The sequence below is a fragment of the Babesia bovis genome, chromosome 1 (assembly GCF_000165395.2).
Source record: "Babesia bovis T2Bo chromosome 1, whole genome shotgun sequence".
Classification (NCBI taxonomy): domain Eukaryota; phylum Apicomplexa; class Aconoidasida; order Piroplasmida; family Babesiidae; genus Babesia; species Babesia bovis.
Window position 1 is genome coordinate 901,947 of NC_067396.1, and position 16,016 is coordinate 917,962.

General features: G+C 45.6%; 2 protein-coding genes across 2 annotated transcripts; one reads left to right on the forward strand and one right to left on the reverse strand.

Annotated features, from left to right (window-relative positions):
* Positions 1-5,254: 5,254 nt before the first annotated feature.
* On the reverse strand, positions 5,255-9,638 carry BBOV_I005905 (variant erythrocyte surface antigen-1 beta subunit). Its single transcript, XM_051767621.1, has 13 exons — positions 9,439-9,638; positions 8,937-9,395; positions 8,832-8,894; positions 8,492-8,794; positions 7,948-8,454; positions 7,661-7,861; positions 7,354-7,620; positions 6,984-7,256; positions 6,833-6,883; positions 6,450-6,770; positions 6,012-6,287; positions 5,737-5,919; positions 5,255-5,618 (listed from the first exon to the last, which is right to left on the reverse strand). The coding sequence occupies exons 1-13, from the start codon at positions 9,596-9,598 to the stop codon at positions 5,290-5,292; spliced, it is 3,393 nt and encodes a 1,130-aa protein (XP_051623892.1). The 5' UTR covers positions 9,599-9,638; the 3' UTR covers positions 5,255-5,289.
* A 198-nt stretch (positions 9,639-9,836) lies between these two features.
* BBOV_I005915 (variant erythrocyte surface antigen-1 alpha subunit) lies at positions 9,837-14,257 on the forward strand. The gene is made up of 3 exons (XM_001608581.2): positions 9,837-10,015; positions 10,122-10,187; positions 10,261-14,257. Exons 1-3 carry the CDS (start codon positions 9,892-9,894, stop codon positions 14,076-14,078), a joined length of 4,008 nt encoding a protein of 1,335 aa, XP_001608631.1. The 5' UTR covers positions 9,837-9,891; the 3' UTR covers positions 14,079-14,257.
* Positions 14,258-16,016: the final 1,759 nt, after the last annotated feature.

Below are 16,016 nucleotides of genomic sequence, written 5' to 3' on the forward strand. Positions count from 1 at the left end.
TATGTGGTATAAGGTGATGACAGATAGGAAGGGGGTGGAGTTGATAGAGTATTTTGGTAAGACATAGTGGCGCCTTCGGCGCAACGGTGCTGTAATGTGGTAGTTAGTATCGGGGGTAGTAATGTGGAGCAGTCTAGTGGTAGAGTTAGAGGACCAATGATACTCATAAGGTATACATAGAGTTATAATGGCAGTGTTAGTAAAGGTTTAGTACTGGTTTTATTAAAATTTTGGGTCGTACGTTCAGTGCAAGCTTAGTAGGATTTTGGTAGAGGTTTGGCATTAGATGTGATAAATGTTTCATAGAACTTTAGTGGCACTTTTGGCAAATATTTCACAGAAGTTTAGTAGCACTTTTGCTGAATGTTTAGTAAAAAAGTAGTGGCAGTTTTGGCAAAAGTTTCACAGAAGTTTAGTAGCACCTTTGCTGAAAGTTTGGTATAACTGTGGCAAAAGTTTCACAGAAGTTTAGTAATTGTTTTGGTGAAAGTTTGGTATAACTTTGGCAAAAGTTTCACAGAAGTTTAGTAATTGTTTTGGTGAATGTTTGGTATAACTTTGGTAAAAGTTTCACAAAAGTTTAGCAGCACTTTTGCTGAAAGTTTGGTATAAAAGTAGTGGCAGTTTTGGCAAAAGTTTCACAAAAGTTTAGTAATAGTTTTGGTGAATGTTTGGTATAACTTTGGTAAAAGTTTCACAAAAGTTTAGTAATAGTTTTGGTGAATGTTTAGTATAACTTTGGTAAAAGTTTCGTGGAAAAGTAGTAGCAATGCTAGTGAAGGTTTGGTATAACTTTGGTAAATGTTTCACAAAAGTTTAGTAATAGTTTTGGTGAATGTTTGGTATAACTTTGGTAAAAGTTTCACAAAAGTTTAGTAGCACTTTTGCTGAAAGTTTAGTATAACTTTGGTAAAAGTTTCACAGAAGTTTAGTAATAGTTCTGGTGAATGTTTAGTATAACTTTGGTAAAAGTTTCACAAAAGTTTAGTAATAGTTTTGGTGAATGTTTCACAGAAAAGTAGTAGCTGTTGGGGGTGGTATATGGATGAGATTACAGAGTGTATTGCTTGGATTTTCGTAGCAATGTTGGTAAAGGACTCATAGAGTTTTGGTGCAGTGATCGAGAACCAGAAGGAAGTCGATCAGAAGGGCCAGGACATCAAGCACCCCCTGACAAAGTTACTATCAGAAGTCGGCAAGCTCCAATACGACATACGGCTCCCCTGGATCTTTGTACTGACCATAGCCTGGCTAGTAGCAGTGCTCTACCTAGCCTTTGGAGCCATATGGCCACTGGACTGGGCACATATGAGGTCGCATTGGTTACGGGGTGGAGAACACCAGTGGCAATGTATGTGGTATAAGGTGATGACAGGGAGGAAGGGAGTGGATCTGATGGAGTATTTTGGAAGGAGGTAGTGGCGACGTAGTGTTGGAGATTGTAAATAAATACAGTAAAAAGTAATGCAATACACCAAGTAGCCAACACGCGTTAACTAGCATTACAGACAACTAGTCATAATAGTAGCAGTCATTCACCACTATTTTAGTGATAATAGTAGCAATTTTATGAGGCATACAAGTTACACGTCTTCACATAGTTACTGCCAATGCATAGTTGTATGTGCAGTAAAACATTGGTACTACTTTTAATAGTGATTTCTTTAAGGGTTGATAGTGATTTCTTGAAGGGTTTGATATGGTTTCTTGAAGGGTTTTATAGTGATTTCTTAAGGGATTGATAGTGATTTCTTTAGGGATTGATAGTGTTTTCTTGAAGGGTTTTATAGTGATTTCTTAAAGGGTTTGATATGGTTTTCTTAAAGGGTTTGATATGGTTTTCTTTAGGGTTTGATAGTGATTTCTTTAGGGATTGATAGTGATTTCTTTAGGGTTTGATAGTGATTTCTTTAGGGATTGATATGGTTTTCTTTAAGGTTTAATAGTGGTTTTCTTAAAGGTTTAATAGTGGTTTTCTTAAAGGTTTGATTATCTTTAATAGTACTTTTTATTGAATGTTTGAAGGTGTTCGGTGATGTGGGTATATTATGCCGCTGACAGCTGATCCATCTTTGTAAGATTTTTTCTGAGGCATATATCACCCTAGTGGCATTTGATGTGACACGTAGTGTCTATACAGTGACTAAAGCTGTCCACTACATGAGGCTACACCAGGAAGCCCAGATGGTAGCTGTATCCATGGAACTAGAGAGTCACTAGCCTACACAGTTGTAACAACGTAGAGGATGGCGATGTAGACTAGTGAAGTACCAATGTTACAGAAATACTCTATATGCGACCAATATATCTCCCCACTGAATGCCGCATAAAACTGCGTCGATAACACTGTTAAGATTCCACAGGTAATGTGCACACTATCAACACTTGAAAAACACCGACTTCTCCACAAAACCTCTGCTGCAACTACTGTCAAACTATGGTACAAAACATTTAGCCACAATAAGGCTAATCTTTCATGGAATATTTAATAAACATACTGCATTACTCCAAATAATTACACGAGAAAACTCATTTACAGCAAATTACATAAACCCAAAATATACTTCACAAAACCACTGTTTGAAATCACTAGCCTGAAGAGAACCCCGAACACCTTCAAACATTCAATAAAAAGTATCAACAAACCCTAACCGGACTTTTTGGAAAACCTTATCAAAAGTAGTACCAAAGTTTTACTGAAAATGGAACTAAAGAATTACACTACCAATGTGTAAACGTCACTAGAGCCAGGTCACAGCATTGACTACCAATGTGTAAACGCTGAACTACCAATGTGTAAACGTCACTAGAGCCAGGTCACAGCATTGACTACCAATGTGTAAACGTTGAACTACCAATGTGTAAACGTCGCTAGAGCCAGGTCACAGCATTGACTACCAATGTGTAAACGTCACTAGAGCCAGGTGACAGCATTGACTAACTATGTGTAAACATCACTAGAGCCAGGTCACAGCATTGACTACCAATGTGTAAACGTCACTAGAGCCAGGTGACAGCATTGACTACCAATGTGTAAACGCTGAACTACCAATGTGTAAACGTCACTAGAGCCAGGTCACAGCATTGACTACCAATGTGTAAACGTCACTAGAGCCAGGTCACAGCATTGACTACCAATGTGTAAACATCACTAGAGCCAGGTCACAGCATCGGCAACTATGTGTAAACATCACTAGAGCCAGGTCACAGCATGGCAACTATGTGTAAACATCACTAGAGCCAGGTCACAGCATTGACTACCAATGTGTAAACGTCACTAGAGCCAGGTGACAGCATTGACTAACTATGTTTCCTTTAGCCTACCCCGAATAGCCCCTACATTTCTACCAAAGTTTTGTCAACATTGGCACCAAACTTTTATGAACTTTTCATGTAACCTTGTACTACTATATACAAAAACGTTAGCCAGTTTTACGTGTACCTGCTGTTGAAAACCCACCCAAAAGGTAGCCAGTTTTACGTGTACCTACTGTTGAAAACCCACCCAAGGGATAGCCAGTTTTACGTGTACCTGCTGTTGAAAACCCACCCAAGGGATAGCCAGGTTTACGTGTACCTGCTGTTGAAAACCCACCCAAGGGATAGCCAGTTTTACGTGTACCTGCTGTTGAAAACCCACCCAAGGGATAGCCAGTTTTACGTGTACCTACTGTTGAAAACCCACCCAAGGGATAGCCAGTTTTACGTGTACCTGCTGTTGAATACCCACCCCAAGGATAGCCAGGTTTACGTGTACCTGCTGTTGAAAACCCACCCAAGGGATAGCCAGTTTTACGTGTACCTGCTGTTGAAAACCCACCCAAGGGATAGCCAGTTTTACGTGTACCTACTGTTGAAAACCCACTAAAAAGTTAGCCAACCTTCTCATGAATCACCACTAGAATATAGTAGAGGTATCACTAGGCTTTTTCTAATGTGATTACATGAATATTCCTCAGATGCCACTAGAATTCTACAATACCGTCTAACCCTGTGTATACCGCAGTATCACTATTGTCTAACCCTGTGTATACCACAGTATCACTATTGTCTAACCCTGTGTATACCTAGTATCACTATTGTCTAACCCTGTGTATACCACAGTATCACTATTGTCTAACCCTGTGTATACCTAGTATCACTATTGTCTAACCCTGTGTATACCTAGTATCACTACCGGTAACCCTATGTATACCTAGTATCACTACCGGTAACCCTATGTATACCTAGTATCACTATTGTCTAACCCTGTGTATACCTAGTATCACTATTGTCTAACCCTGTGTATACCTAGTATCACTATTGTCTAACCCTGTGTATACCTAGTATCACTACCGGTAACCCTGTGTATACCTAGTATCACTACCGGTAACCCTGTGTATACCTAGTATCACTGCTTGTAACCCTGTGTATACCACAGTATCACTATTGTCTAACCCTGTGTATACCACAGTATCACTATTGTCTAACCCTGTGTATACCTAGTATCACTATTGTCTAACCCTGTGTATACCTAGTATCACTATTGTCTAACCCTGTGTATACCACAGTATCACTATTGTCTAACCCTGTGTATACCTAGTATCACTATTGTCTAACCCTGTGTATACCGCAGTATCACTATTGTCTAACCCTGTGTATACCACAGTATCACTATTGTCTAACCCTGTGTATACCTAGTATCACTATTGTCTAACCCTGTGTATACCTAGTATCACTACTTCTAACCCTATGAAAACACTCTGTAATCTAATCCATTTATTACCCCTAACAACTACTACTTTTCTCTGAAACCCTTACCAAAAACGCTACTACTTTTCTATGAAACTTTTACCAAAACTGCTAGTACTTTTCTACTAAAATTTTGCTACTACTTTTCTGTGAAACATTTACCAAAACTGCTAGTACTTTTCTATGAAACCTTTACTAGCATTGCTACTACTTTTCTGTGAAACCTCTGCCAAAATGCCACTACTTTTCTATGAAACCTTTACCAAAACCGCTACTACTTTTCTGTGAAACCGCTGCCAAAATGCCACTACTTTTCTATGAAACCTTTACCAAAATGCCACTACATTTCTATGAAACCCCTGCCAAAATGCCACTACTTTTCTACTAAAATTTTGCTACTACTTTTCTGTGAAACTTTTACCAAAACTGCTACTACTTTTCTGTGAAACCTTTAGCAAAAACGCTACTACTTTTCTACTAAGCTTTATCTTGGGTTACAACTAGTCATCGACAAATGTTGATGCCACATTACCCTTAGTTATCGCGCCGAAGGCGCCACTACCTCCCACCAAAATACTCCAATATCCCCCTCCCCTTCTTCTTTCCCACCATCAGTACCTCCCATGGACTCAGACTACCCTTCCTGAACCATCCCCTACAATGTGACCTCATATGTGTCCAGTCCAGTGGCCATATGGCACCAAATGCAAGGTACAGTACCGCTACTAGCCAGGCTAGCGTGAGAACAAAGATCCAGGGCAGCCTGGTGGTGTAGATGAGCTTATTGATCTCGTGGTGGAGGCCTCCTTTGGTGCCGTCTTTCTTGAGGTGCTGGCCATTTAAGACGCCCTTTAGCGTCGTTAGGAATGCATCACACTTCTTCGGACCTACAACACTATTACTACCCCTAGGACACAGTTGCGCCGAAGGCGCCCTTATAGAACTTTTACCAAAACTGGTACTACACTACCTCTACACTATCCATACTACTATACTACAACTTACCTCCACCCGTAGGCTTGTGCAACGTCTCTACATTACCATACCCAAAGCCATACTTGTACAACACCGGCAGTACCCCGGTACATGATACCACAGATGGGCATTTACATACTCCGTCACCACCATCGCTATTTCCATGTGTTCCTCTAGTACACTGTCCACCACCACATCCAGCTCCTCCTGCACCTACTACATCATTAATCCATATGACACCATTGCGCCGAAGGCGCCCCTTCTCCATAGGCGCGCCCTTATATAGCACTGTCTACACTACTCACCTCTGTGGCACTCTGAATCCTTACAACTAATCTGCTGGAACTCCCCTTTCAACCCCTCCAGTCCTGTCCTGAACCCCTCTATCAAATAGACCAACCATGACAGGTAGGTCCCGGCCATGGCTGGACTCAACTGGCCATACTGCTGGCCACTCAAAGGAGAGAGGTATGGACAACACTTATTAGTGCCACCACTAGCACTACTACAGCCAAATAGGGTCTTTAGGGAGCCATCCGTAGTGCTGTGACTACAGGCACTACCACTAGTACTACTACTACCTACACCACCATGAGTCACTGTCAGTGGTACTACTCCATTACTCTACATCACTACCCTCTACACTACCAGTGCGCGCCACCGTGACGGACACTGTCAGGTACTATCCTTGTGGCGCGCCCCTATAGCACTAGACCAGTACTACTCCCTGTATGTATACTTACCGTTCCACTTGGTCAGTGCCTGGACCACTTTATTATCTTTACCCATATGGAGCAGCACCTCTTTTTCTAAATCTCCTAGCTTCGTATACACCTCCTTTTTACCACCACCACCACCCTGGTTTCCCCCAATGTAGACTATATAGTAATAGAACCCAAAGAGGTCACCCAGAGTCCGTGGCACTGTGGGAGTAATACAGGCCAGTAGCCTCAGTAGTACCACTAGGGTGCCATGGCACTTCTCTGGGTCACAGTAGTACTCCAGGAGCAGTGACAGCGTCCTGCCAGTGCAGTGGGCGGGGTACTTGTTCTGAGTGCCTTGTCCTGCTACACGATGAGTCCATGTGACTACCGTGGCACCCTTATAGAACTAGGGTGGGACGTACCTTGTGCCGGTGGTGACAGATCCGCTGTCTTATGGGTACCCTTGGTTAAATCTGTGCATACCATGAGTCACTATTGGTTACTGTGGCGCCCAGGGGGTGCCCCTAGTGTATATACAGTGCCTTAGGGGTGCCATAGAGTACTGGGACGTACCTTTGAAGTTAGTTTCCTTTTCCCAGCCCATTGGGACTGGACAGTGTTTAGGAGCTCCTTCATAATGCCCCGGTGGATTTTCATACTTGGTAGTCCAGTGCTTTTCTATATCTGGGTATCTTTTTACACTACTTCCTGTAGTTTCCTTGCATTTTAGTGAACCGAGAATATCACACAAGAAGCTCTGTAATGGTGATCCTTCACCGGGTGATCCACCCGTGTGCTGGATAGCTCCGTCTGCCAGACATTTACACTTCTGTCCAGCACCATTATCTGCTACACCATTATTCCAATAGCACTGGGCGCGCCACTGTAACGGTCACTGTCAAGTACCATCTCTATACGGCGCGCATAATGCGATATCACTTACCTGTACACTGCCACTTATTGGTAACTTTCCCATCCCTCATTGCCACCTGATAACCATACCTACAACTCTTCCAGCCCAGCACTACTCCTGATCCCACTCCTGCCCCTCCTCCGGCCGCTATCGCGCCCGTACTACATTGCTTCCTAAGGAAGTAGAGCTGGTAGAAGCAGTGGTAGACATATACCCTCAGTTGGTCCAGGCACTGGGCGGCAGAGCCGCCCATGTCAAAGCCAAAGAGCCCATTGGCATACATCCCATGGAGGGGGCCTACACATAGTGTTAGGGAGTGGTACTACAGGGTACTTACCGAAATCCTTTACAGCCAGGTGGTACCCGCCGTAGCAGACTTGGCCTTTCTCCAGGGGTTTTCCGGTGGAAGCTGCTGCCGGTGCCGGTGCCTGGGGAGCTGCCTTGGCTGCGTCTTCAAGGGTACACCTCTTATTGCGGTCCTTACTGTGTTCAGGACACTTCTTCTGGTCAGCACTACCAGCAGCACTTCCACTACTACCTACCACACCATAAGTCCACATGACTACCCCTAGGGCACTGTTGCGCCCCTGGCGCCCCTATAGAGCACTAGACTAATGTACTCACCTGCGGTAGTAGAATCAGTGTCAGTGCCACTGGTATTGATGGTCCCCTGGATACCGATGAGTACCAGTGGGCAGTAGCCACAGGCGGCCATTAGGTAGTGGGTAATGTCCTTACGCTGGAGGGTGGTACTGGCAATAGAACCACCTTTGTCATCGTAGAGTTTGATGTCCTTCTCTTGGTTCCCATTGGTCACCAAATCCGTCTTTTGTTGCATCCTCCCTACCAATTCCTTGTATCCCTGACTATATGGCAATGCACTAAGCCAGTAGAGGATCTCACGGATAGTGCGTGGTTTCCTAAGAGAGGGAGTCTCTTTCTTGGTATCACTAGTGGCCGGCTTCGCCGGCGTCACTTTATTGGCCCCGGCACTGCCTGCCCTGAAGTACCCACTGGCCAGGATGTGGAGTACCAATAAGGGATAATCCTGACATAATTTCTCAGTGGTACTGCCCTTGGCAGCACCCTGTGCTGCACCATAGATACTACTGTAGTACTCAGCTACACTATCTGGGTCACATTGGTACTACTGAGGAGGTGGACTTACCACCAGTCTTGTCACCTAACGAGGCAAATTCTTTCCACGGGATGCTATTTTTCTTATCTTTACCCGCAAGTATTTTCCACACGACGTATCCAGTCCCATTTTTAATCCTATCCAGGTCATAGCCCATGGCCGCCATGAATGATGCAAGTCCCTTATTCTCAGCATTCTCTATGTTGTTCAAACTACTTTCCTCCCACCTTCTCTCGCTGCCCTTAGCGTTGCACGTCAGGAACCCCAACTGGCTGAGTCCACTCCAGATGAGACATACTGACCCTAGGAATACCCGGGCCAGGAGGTGAACATCTGTAGTACTGTTGGTAGTACTGTTACAATAACGTACCTTGGGCGGCCTTCACTGGGTTGACAGTAACTGCACTACCAGCACTTCCACTTCCTCCGGCACCTACTACAGGATAACTCCATATGACTACCAGTGGGTACTTACCTGTGGTACCATTGACTATGTTCGTCCATAAGGCCGAGTCCTTGTTGTAGGCTGACTTATAGCAATTGTTCGCAGAGGCACAGGTACAAGTACCACTAGAACCGGTACAACAACCGCCAGCACCACCACCAGGACATGTACACTTCCCTCCTATCCCAGTTTCCGTATCTAGACAACAGACTTCCTTGCCTTTCTGCCACCCAACCCACTTCTGTAGTCCCAGTGCCAAGTGGTCTATCAGTGTCTTAATGACCTCGGTGCCACCGGCGCAGGTATCCCTAGCAGCACTAGTGCTGTCACCAAGGAGTCCCAGGTCCGTGAGCACTGGTAGCACTAATGTCTTCTCCTGGTCTAGGAGTAATGTGTCCCAGTACCTCTGTTGGCTGGGACCAGGGGACCCCGGGTCCTTGGCGTCATACAGTAGGTCCTTCACTGCCTTGGCCAAGTAGCACAGACAGTCTGTGTAGTCATGTGGGTGCTACTGTGAGTGCTATTGACTTACGGGGGGCATTGCTAGTGCTTGGCGGCGCCGCCGGCGCCGTCTTCTCATTCTTCTTACCATCCTTACCAGTTACCCTCAGGACCCAGTCAATGGCCTCCTTCAGGTTGGTGGGAGGCTTAGTGAGGCTGTTGTAAGGGGTCCAGGCCTGTGCTTGTGCCATTGTGTCACCACCCCTTGTTTCGAGAGTGTCCAGTGAGAGTCAGTGGTAGTCAAGGTCAATGTATCGGGGTGGAATCCTATATAATACAGTGGCGCCTTCGGCGCGACAGTGTCCTAGGGGATTCCACTGTAACAACGGGATCATCTCCACCGTATGACCTGGTGGAATCCCATAGAATAGTATGCGCGCCACCAATATACGGGCGCGCTCAGTATATATAGGATTCCACCCCGATAGCCAGACCACTACCACACCACTGTGAGTACTGTTGAGTACTCCTAAAGGCACTGACAATGGCCCCTGCAAGCGCTTTCACGCCGAAGGCGTCACTAACCGACGCTCCCACCAACCTGAAGGAGGCCATTGACTGGGTCCTGAGGGTTACTGGTAGGGATGGTAAGGCACTGAGTGATGATGGTACGTTACTGTAGACACATAGATTGTATGCGCGCCCGTAGAGATAGTACCTGACAGTATCCGTTACAGTGGCACGCCCAGTACTATTGGATTCACCCCTGTACAGAATGTATATGTGGCCTGGCGGCGGCAGTGACTGACCTACTGCAGTCAGTAGAACTGGAGTACCATGGTAAGTACCCAGTACTAGAAGTAGTACTGTATAGTACTACCACCGGTATACAGTATCTCATGGTGCCCTATAGGCTATCAAGGTGATGTTATGAATGGTAGTCCTGACGCTGCTGACAAAACCAAAACCAAAGGCGCCACTCAACAGCAAGTCAAAGGCCACCTTAATGGACTCTTCTCCCTAGTCCAGGGACTAGGTGGCACTGCAGTGGTACGGACCTATATAGACCAGCTGGCACAGGTACTCAGTGCACTCGTTGGGTGGAGTAAGATAGTGAAGTGTTGGGACAAGGGCAAGTGCAAGGGGACTAATGGCGATAGCAAACCGCACGGCCAAAGTGGCAGTGGTGGCACTGGTGGCAAGTGCCAATATTTAGAGGATGTAAAGCATGAGAACAAGTGTGAGACGTGTGGGTGTATGAAATGGGAAGTGCCCAAGCCGGGTGAACACAGTAAAGGACACCATCTGGGCAGGGGGTGTACAAGGTGTAGTGATAGTAGTGATCAGTGTCAGTGTAGTAGTAGTGGTGATTGTAGTTCTGGCAAGGAGTGTAAATGCGCTTTAGCAGGCAAATGCTGCAAGTGTTGTTGTACGAATTGTAGGGGGAGGTGTAAGAATGGTTGGGGTGGAGAAAAAGAATGTATATGTAAAAACGCAGAGGACAGCTATCGATCGGCATACCCAGGAGAAACATATTATAAGAGAACATCATACGTTGAATCAATAAAAATAGAAAACACACCATCGTGGAACAATCTACAGCACTTACCACCTGGTAGTACTATCAATAGTACTACTATTACTCAACGCCGTCACCACTGTGCCCGGATCCTACTAGGCTCAGTATGCCTCATATGGAGTGGACTCACTTATATGTATTGGACTGGTAAGTGGGCCAAGGGTAGTCCCCGTTGGAACAACCATATCCTGGATGGTACGGGTCTAGATGACGGTACCCTGTCCCAATGGCTACAGGCCTTAGGGTTCCCTAAAGCAATGCTTAATAATAGTGGGCCACAGAATCGACTTGATAAGGTCATATGGGATGGACTTAGTGATAAGTTGCTTCTAGGGTTTGCTAAGCCTAGTGGCGCCACTGGCTGGGACAGTGAGGGTAATACAGCAAGGAATCCATTCGCTATGAACTATGCCGGTTTGGTACATACTATACATAGGGATTCATTCAACAATGATGGTGCTATTGTGTTCCCTAATGGCTCTTCCTCAAGTAGTAATGACATTGACCAGCACAAACGAGGTGCTCTCTTCAAGCTCTATATTCTATCATGTGCTTACTTTACAGGGTTACAGAACAAAGCTCCGCCGAAGGCGGACAATAAAGCTCCCCGTACTATCCGGGAAATCCTCTACTGGCTAAGTGCATTGCCCTATAGTCAGGCATATCCAATGATATTGAAGCATGGTAAGCATAGACTAACCGAGGTACTCAAAAAACCCGATGGGAGTGACTCTAGTACTGACAATGACCAGAAACAACTGAAGTTTCACCAGACAGGCCGCACAGCACCCATTACCGTTCATGAATTCAACCTGTTTGCCCACTTCCAAGCGGTGACTCAGTACTGCCCACTGGTGCTCATAGGTATCCAGGGTGGACTACACAGCACTAACAGCAGTACTCCTGCCATTCATTCCCTCTATGCCAACACTGAATGCCACTTCACCTATCCCACTGTGTCCATCCAAGCATACAACCAAGTGGTCCACTACATTAGGGCTCTATTCTACCAGTTATACTTCCTTAGGAAGCAATGTGCAGTTAAAGTCACTTGTGGAGGGAAATGGCGTGAGTGTAGGTATGGCAGTGGAGTGATTGGGAAGGATGTAGTTAGCTGGATGTGCCTGGGGTGTAGCCCCATGGAGCATGATAGGAAAAAGAGGGTTGAGAAGGTAAATGGGGAGTTGGGGAAAGTATTGCCCCAGGGGAAATCAGAGGAAGAAGATGATGAAGCTATTGCAAAGACTTTGAAAACATTATTGGAGAATATCGGAGAAGTAGTGGTGCAATTGGGTAATGCACAGGAGGCATTGGAAAGGAGGAAGGGAATAGATGGGGTGAAGCGGGCACTAGATAGGGCTAAGGATGGACTACAGAGGGCTAAAGAGAATGATGGGGAAAACGTGGGAACTAGGTTATATGGGATACTAGAGGAGAAGGTGGATGAAGGGGTGGAGGATAAGCTGAAGGATAATCTAACAAAGGTTAAGGATGCACTAAACGCATTGACGACGAATGGTGGTAATGGAAAACTGAAGGATGTAGTGGATAAACTAGGTAACGATCCCAGCAGTGCTAAGGATAATATAAGTGCTGCTATCCATAACGTACTAGAAGTACTGAGGGCACTAATGAAAGGACTTGAAGCAGCAGGAAAAAATGAAGAGGCAAAGAAGAAACTGGGTAACCATCAAGAAGCACTGCTCAATGCCACAAGCAAACTCAAAGAGATATGCAGCATCGCCAGGTGCCCAGGATGTAACGACCATTCCAAGAAGTGTGGCCAAAAGCCAGTGCCCACCACCTGTAATACCTGCCACCAACAATACATGGACGGCTTTCCCTCCCCCCTCCAGGCATTCCTCGAGGATAGGCTACCAGGTTTTAGTTGTGACGAAGTGGTGAACGATGACAAGGACAATCCAGATTATCCACCCGCTGCATCCCACCTAGAACACTGTAATGGCTCAGGCCAGTGCTGCCCACTGCCAATGGGTTTCAGGGGGCAGTTCCTCAAGGGAGGCATCAGTGATTGTACCGGCAAACGCCTTTACGGCATCCTCTACTTCTTCAGTAACGGGGACATGATGCAGTCGTGTGTTTATACACTAGTGAGGGTCACAGCCGCACTCAGTGCTACGACACCACAGGTATTGGGTGATGTCTTTGGGTTCTTTAGAGGTGGTGTGGGAAATCCAGAGCAACAGGAGGGGCAACAGAAGGGGACAAATGCCAACAAATGTGACCACAGTAAGAAGCTGTCTGATAAAAAAACTGATGACTACTTTTGCGGCTGGTGTGCCTCAGGGTTACGGGATGAAGTAAAGAAGATAGAGTGGATACCATTTGACAGTACTCCAGGTGGACAATACCTGAGCACTGTCGGTAAAGCGCTCAGAGATATTAAGGGGGATAAGGGCAGTAGTGGCAAACAGACAGGCACTACTTCCCTCTCGACCCTGACCAAGGATTCTGAGTACCTTTCCCCCCTAACCGGTGAGCTTTATACAGCGGTGAGTGCTACGTTCGGCAGCACATACCTCTCATGGGTACTATACCTATCAGATTCCCTATACTGGGGATTACAGTCACTTGCCAGTGAGTTCCTTCAGATTGAATGCCGTGGTTGTAGAGAGTGTGATCCCAATAAGTGCAAGAAGGGACATCATGGAGCAAGTAGTGATGGACAGTGTGGATGCCAATCGATCGTCTCATGTACCGGGGTACTGCCGGTATTGTACAGACATGGCTTTAGCTATGGTAACCCATTCAATCTGGAGGGGTACCAGCAGAAGGATAAGGACAAGGGGGATTATAGTATACAGAAGGCACAGAGTACTAAGCATTGTCATCAGTTCTTGGACAGTATCAATGCAGTGATCAAGACAGAGAGTACCACTCCCCTCACCAACCTCCTCTCCCAGGTCGGCAAACTCCAATACGACATACGGCTCCCCTGGATCTTTGTTCTCACGGTAGCTTGGCTAGTAGCGGTACTGTACCTGGCCTTTGGAGCCATATGGCCACTGGACTGGACACATATGAGGTCGCATTGGTTACGGGGTGGAGAACACCAGTGGCAATGCATGTGGTATAAGGTGATGACGGGACGCAAAGGAATGGCACTGGTGGAGTATTTTGGTAAGACATAGTGGCGCCTTCGGCGCAACGGTGCTAAATGATATACACTAGTGTCACTCACTATATATAGTAGCGGTATAGGTAGTGATCCTATAATGGGCATTAACAGGGTACACATTCCGGTGAAACCAGTGCATTAAGCAGTGCTAATATAGAGTAAGTGGGATATCTGTGGAAGGCTGCAGTTAGTTCACTGAGGAGCTACTGATAGCCCTTCCGTGGTACCACACACATTCAAATTTGCCAGTGGGTTCCATAGCATGGCAGTGACTGCAGTAGGTAGTGCAACTTATGACGTACACACAGTACATTGTCATTGGGGGTTATAATATGGCGCCTTCGGCGCAACGGTGCCTCTAGGGGTGGTGATGTGGAGTAATTGTAACATAGAAAGCCCATGGGTTCCACCCAGCCTTTGGCACCAATTGAAGGAAACAGTGTTACTATAGACAAGTGTAGTAACAATTGAAGGAAAGGAACAGTGTTATTATAATTATGGGTCTCCAGGACGGTGTAACGCAAATGTTGTTATGCTGTTGGTATAGCTTTAGTCAGATTGTTTATACGTTTTAGTTGTGTTTCCACTGAAACTGTGGCTTAGCTTTGGGTAATTCTTTCACAAAAGTTTTCTAGAGCTTTTGTGGTACTTTTGCTGAAAGTTTAGTATAAAAGTAGTGCTTATTCGGGGTAATTATGGTGACGTAGGTCAGAAGAAGCGGTGCCACGAGTTCCTAAAGACACTGGGTAACGTAGAAAAAAGCGTCGAGTTCACAAAACTCACCACCTCCATCAACCAGCTCATCTACACCACCAGGCTCCCCTGGATCTTTGTTCTCACGGTAGCCTGGCTATTAGCGGTACTCTACCTAGCCTTTGGAGCCATATGGCCACTGGACTGGACACATATGAGGTCACATTGGTTAAGGGGTGGAGCACACCAGTGGCAGTGTATGTGGTATAAGGTGATGACGGGGCGGAAGGGGGTGGAATTAGTGGAGTATTTTGGTAGAAGGTAGTGGCAACGTAGTGGCGCCTTCGGCGCAACAGTGCTATAATGTGGTAGTTAGTATCGGGGGTAGTAATGTGGAGCAGTCTAGTGGTAGAGTTAGAGCACCAATGATACTCATAAGGTATACATAGAGTTATAGTGGCAATGTTAGTAAAGGTTCATACTGGTTTTATTAAAATTTTGGCTCGTACGTTCAGTACAAGCTTAGTAGGATTTAGGTAGAGGTTTGGCATTAGATGTGATAAGTGTTTCACAGAACTTTAGTGGCACTTTTGGTAAAGGGTTCACGAAAAAGTAGTAGCACTTTTGCTGGAAGTTTCACAGAAGTTTAGTAGCACTTTTGGTGAATGTTTGGTATAACTTTGGTAAAAGTTTCACAAAAGTTTAGTAGCACTTTTGCTGAAAGTTTAGTATTAAAGTAGTGCCTTTTCGGGGTAGTTATGGTGATGTAGGTCAGAATAAGTGTCAAAACTTCCTGGAGACCTTGAAGAAAGTAGAAGCAAGCACCAAATTCAAAGAGCTCACCACCTCCATCAACCAGCTCATCTACACCACCAGGCTGCCCTGGATCTTTGTACTGACCCTAGCCTGGCTAGTAGCGGTACTCTACCTTGCCTTTGGTGCCATATGGCCACTGGACTGGACACATATGAGGTCACACTGGTTACGGGGTGGAGAGCACCAGTGGCAATGTATGTGGTATAAGGTGATGACGGGACGGAAGGGGGTGGAATTGATAGAGTATTTTGGTAGAAGGTAGTGGCAACGTAGTGGCGCCTTCGGCGCAACAGTGCTATAATGTGGTAGTTAGTATCGGGGGTAGTAATGTGGAGCAGTCTAGTGGTAGAGTTAGAGCACCAATGATACTCATAAGGTATACATAGAGTTATAGTGGCAATGTTAGTAAAGGTTTAGTACTGGTTTTATTAAAATTTTGGGT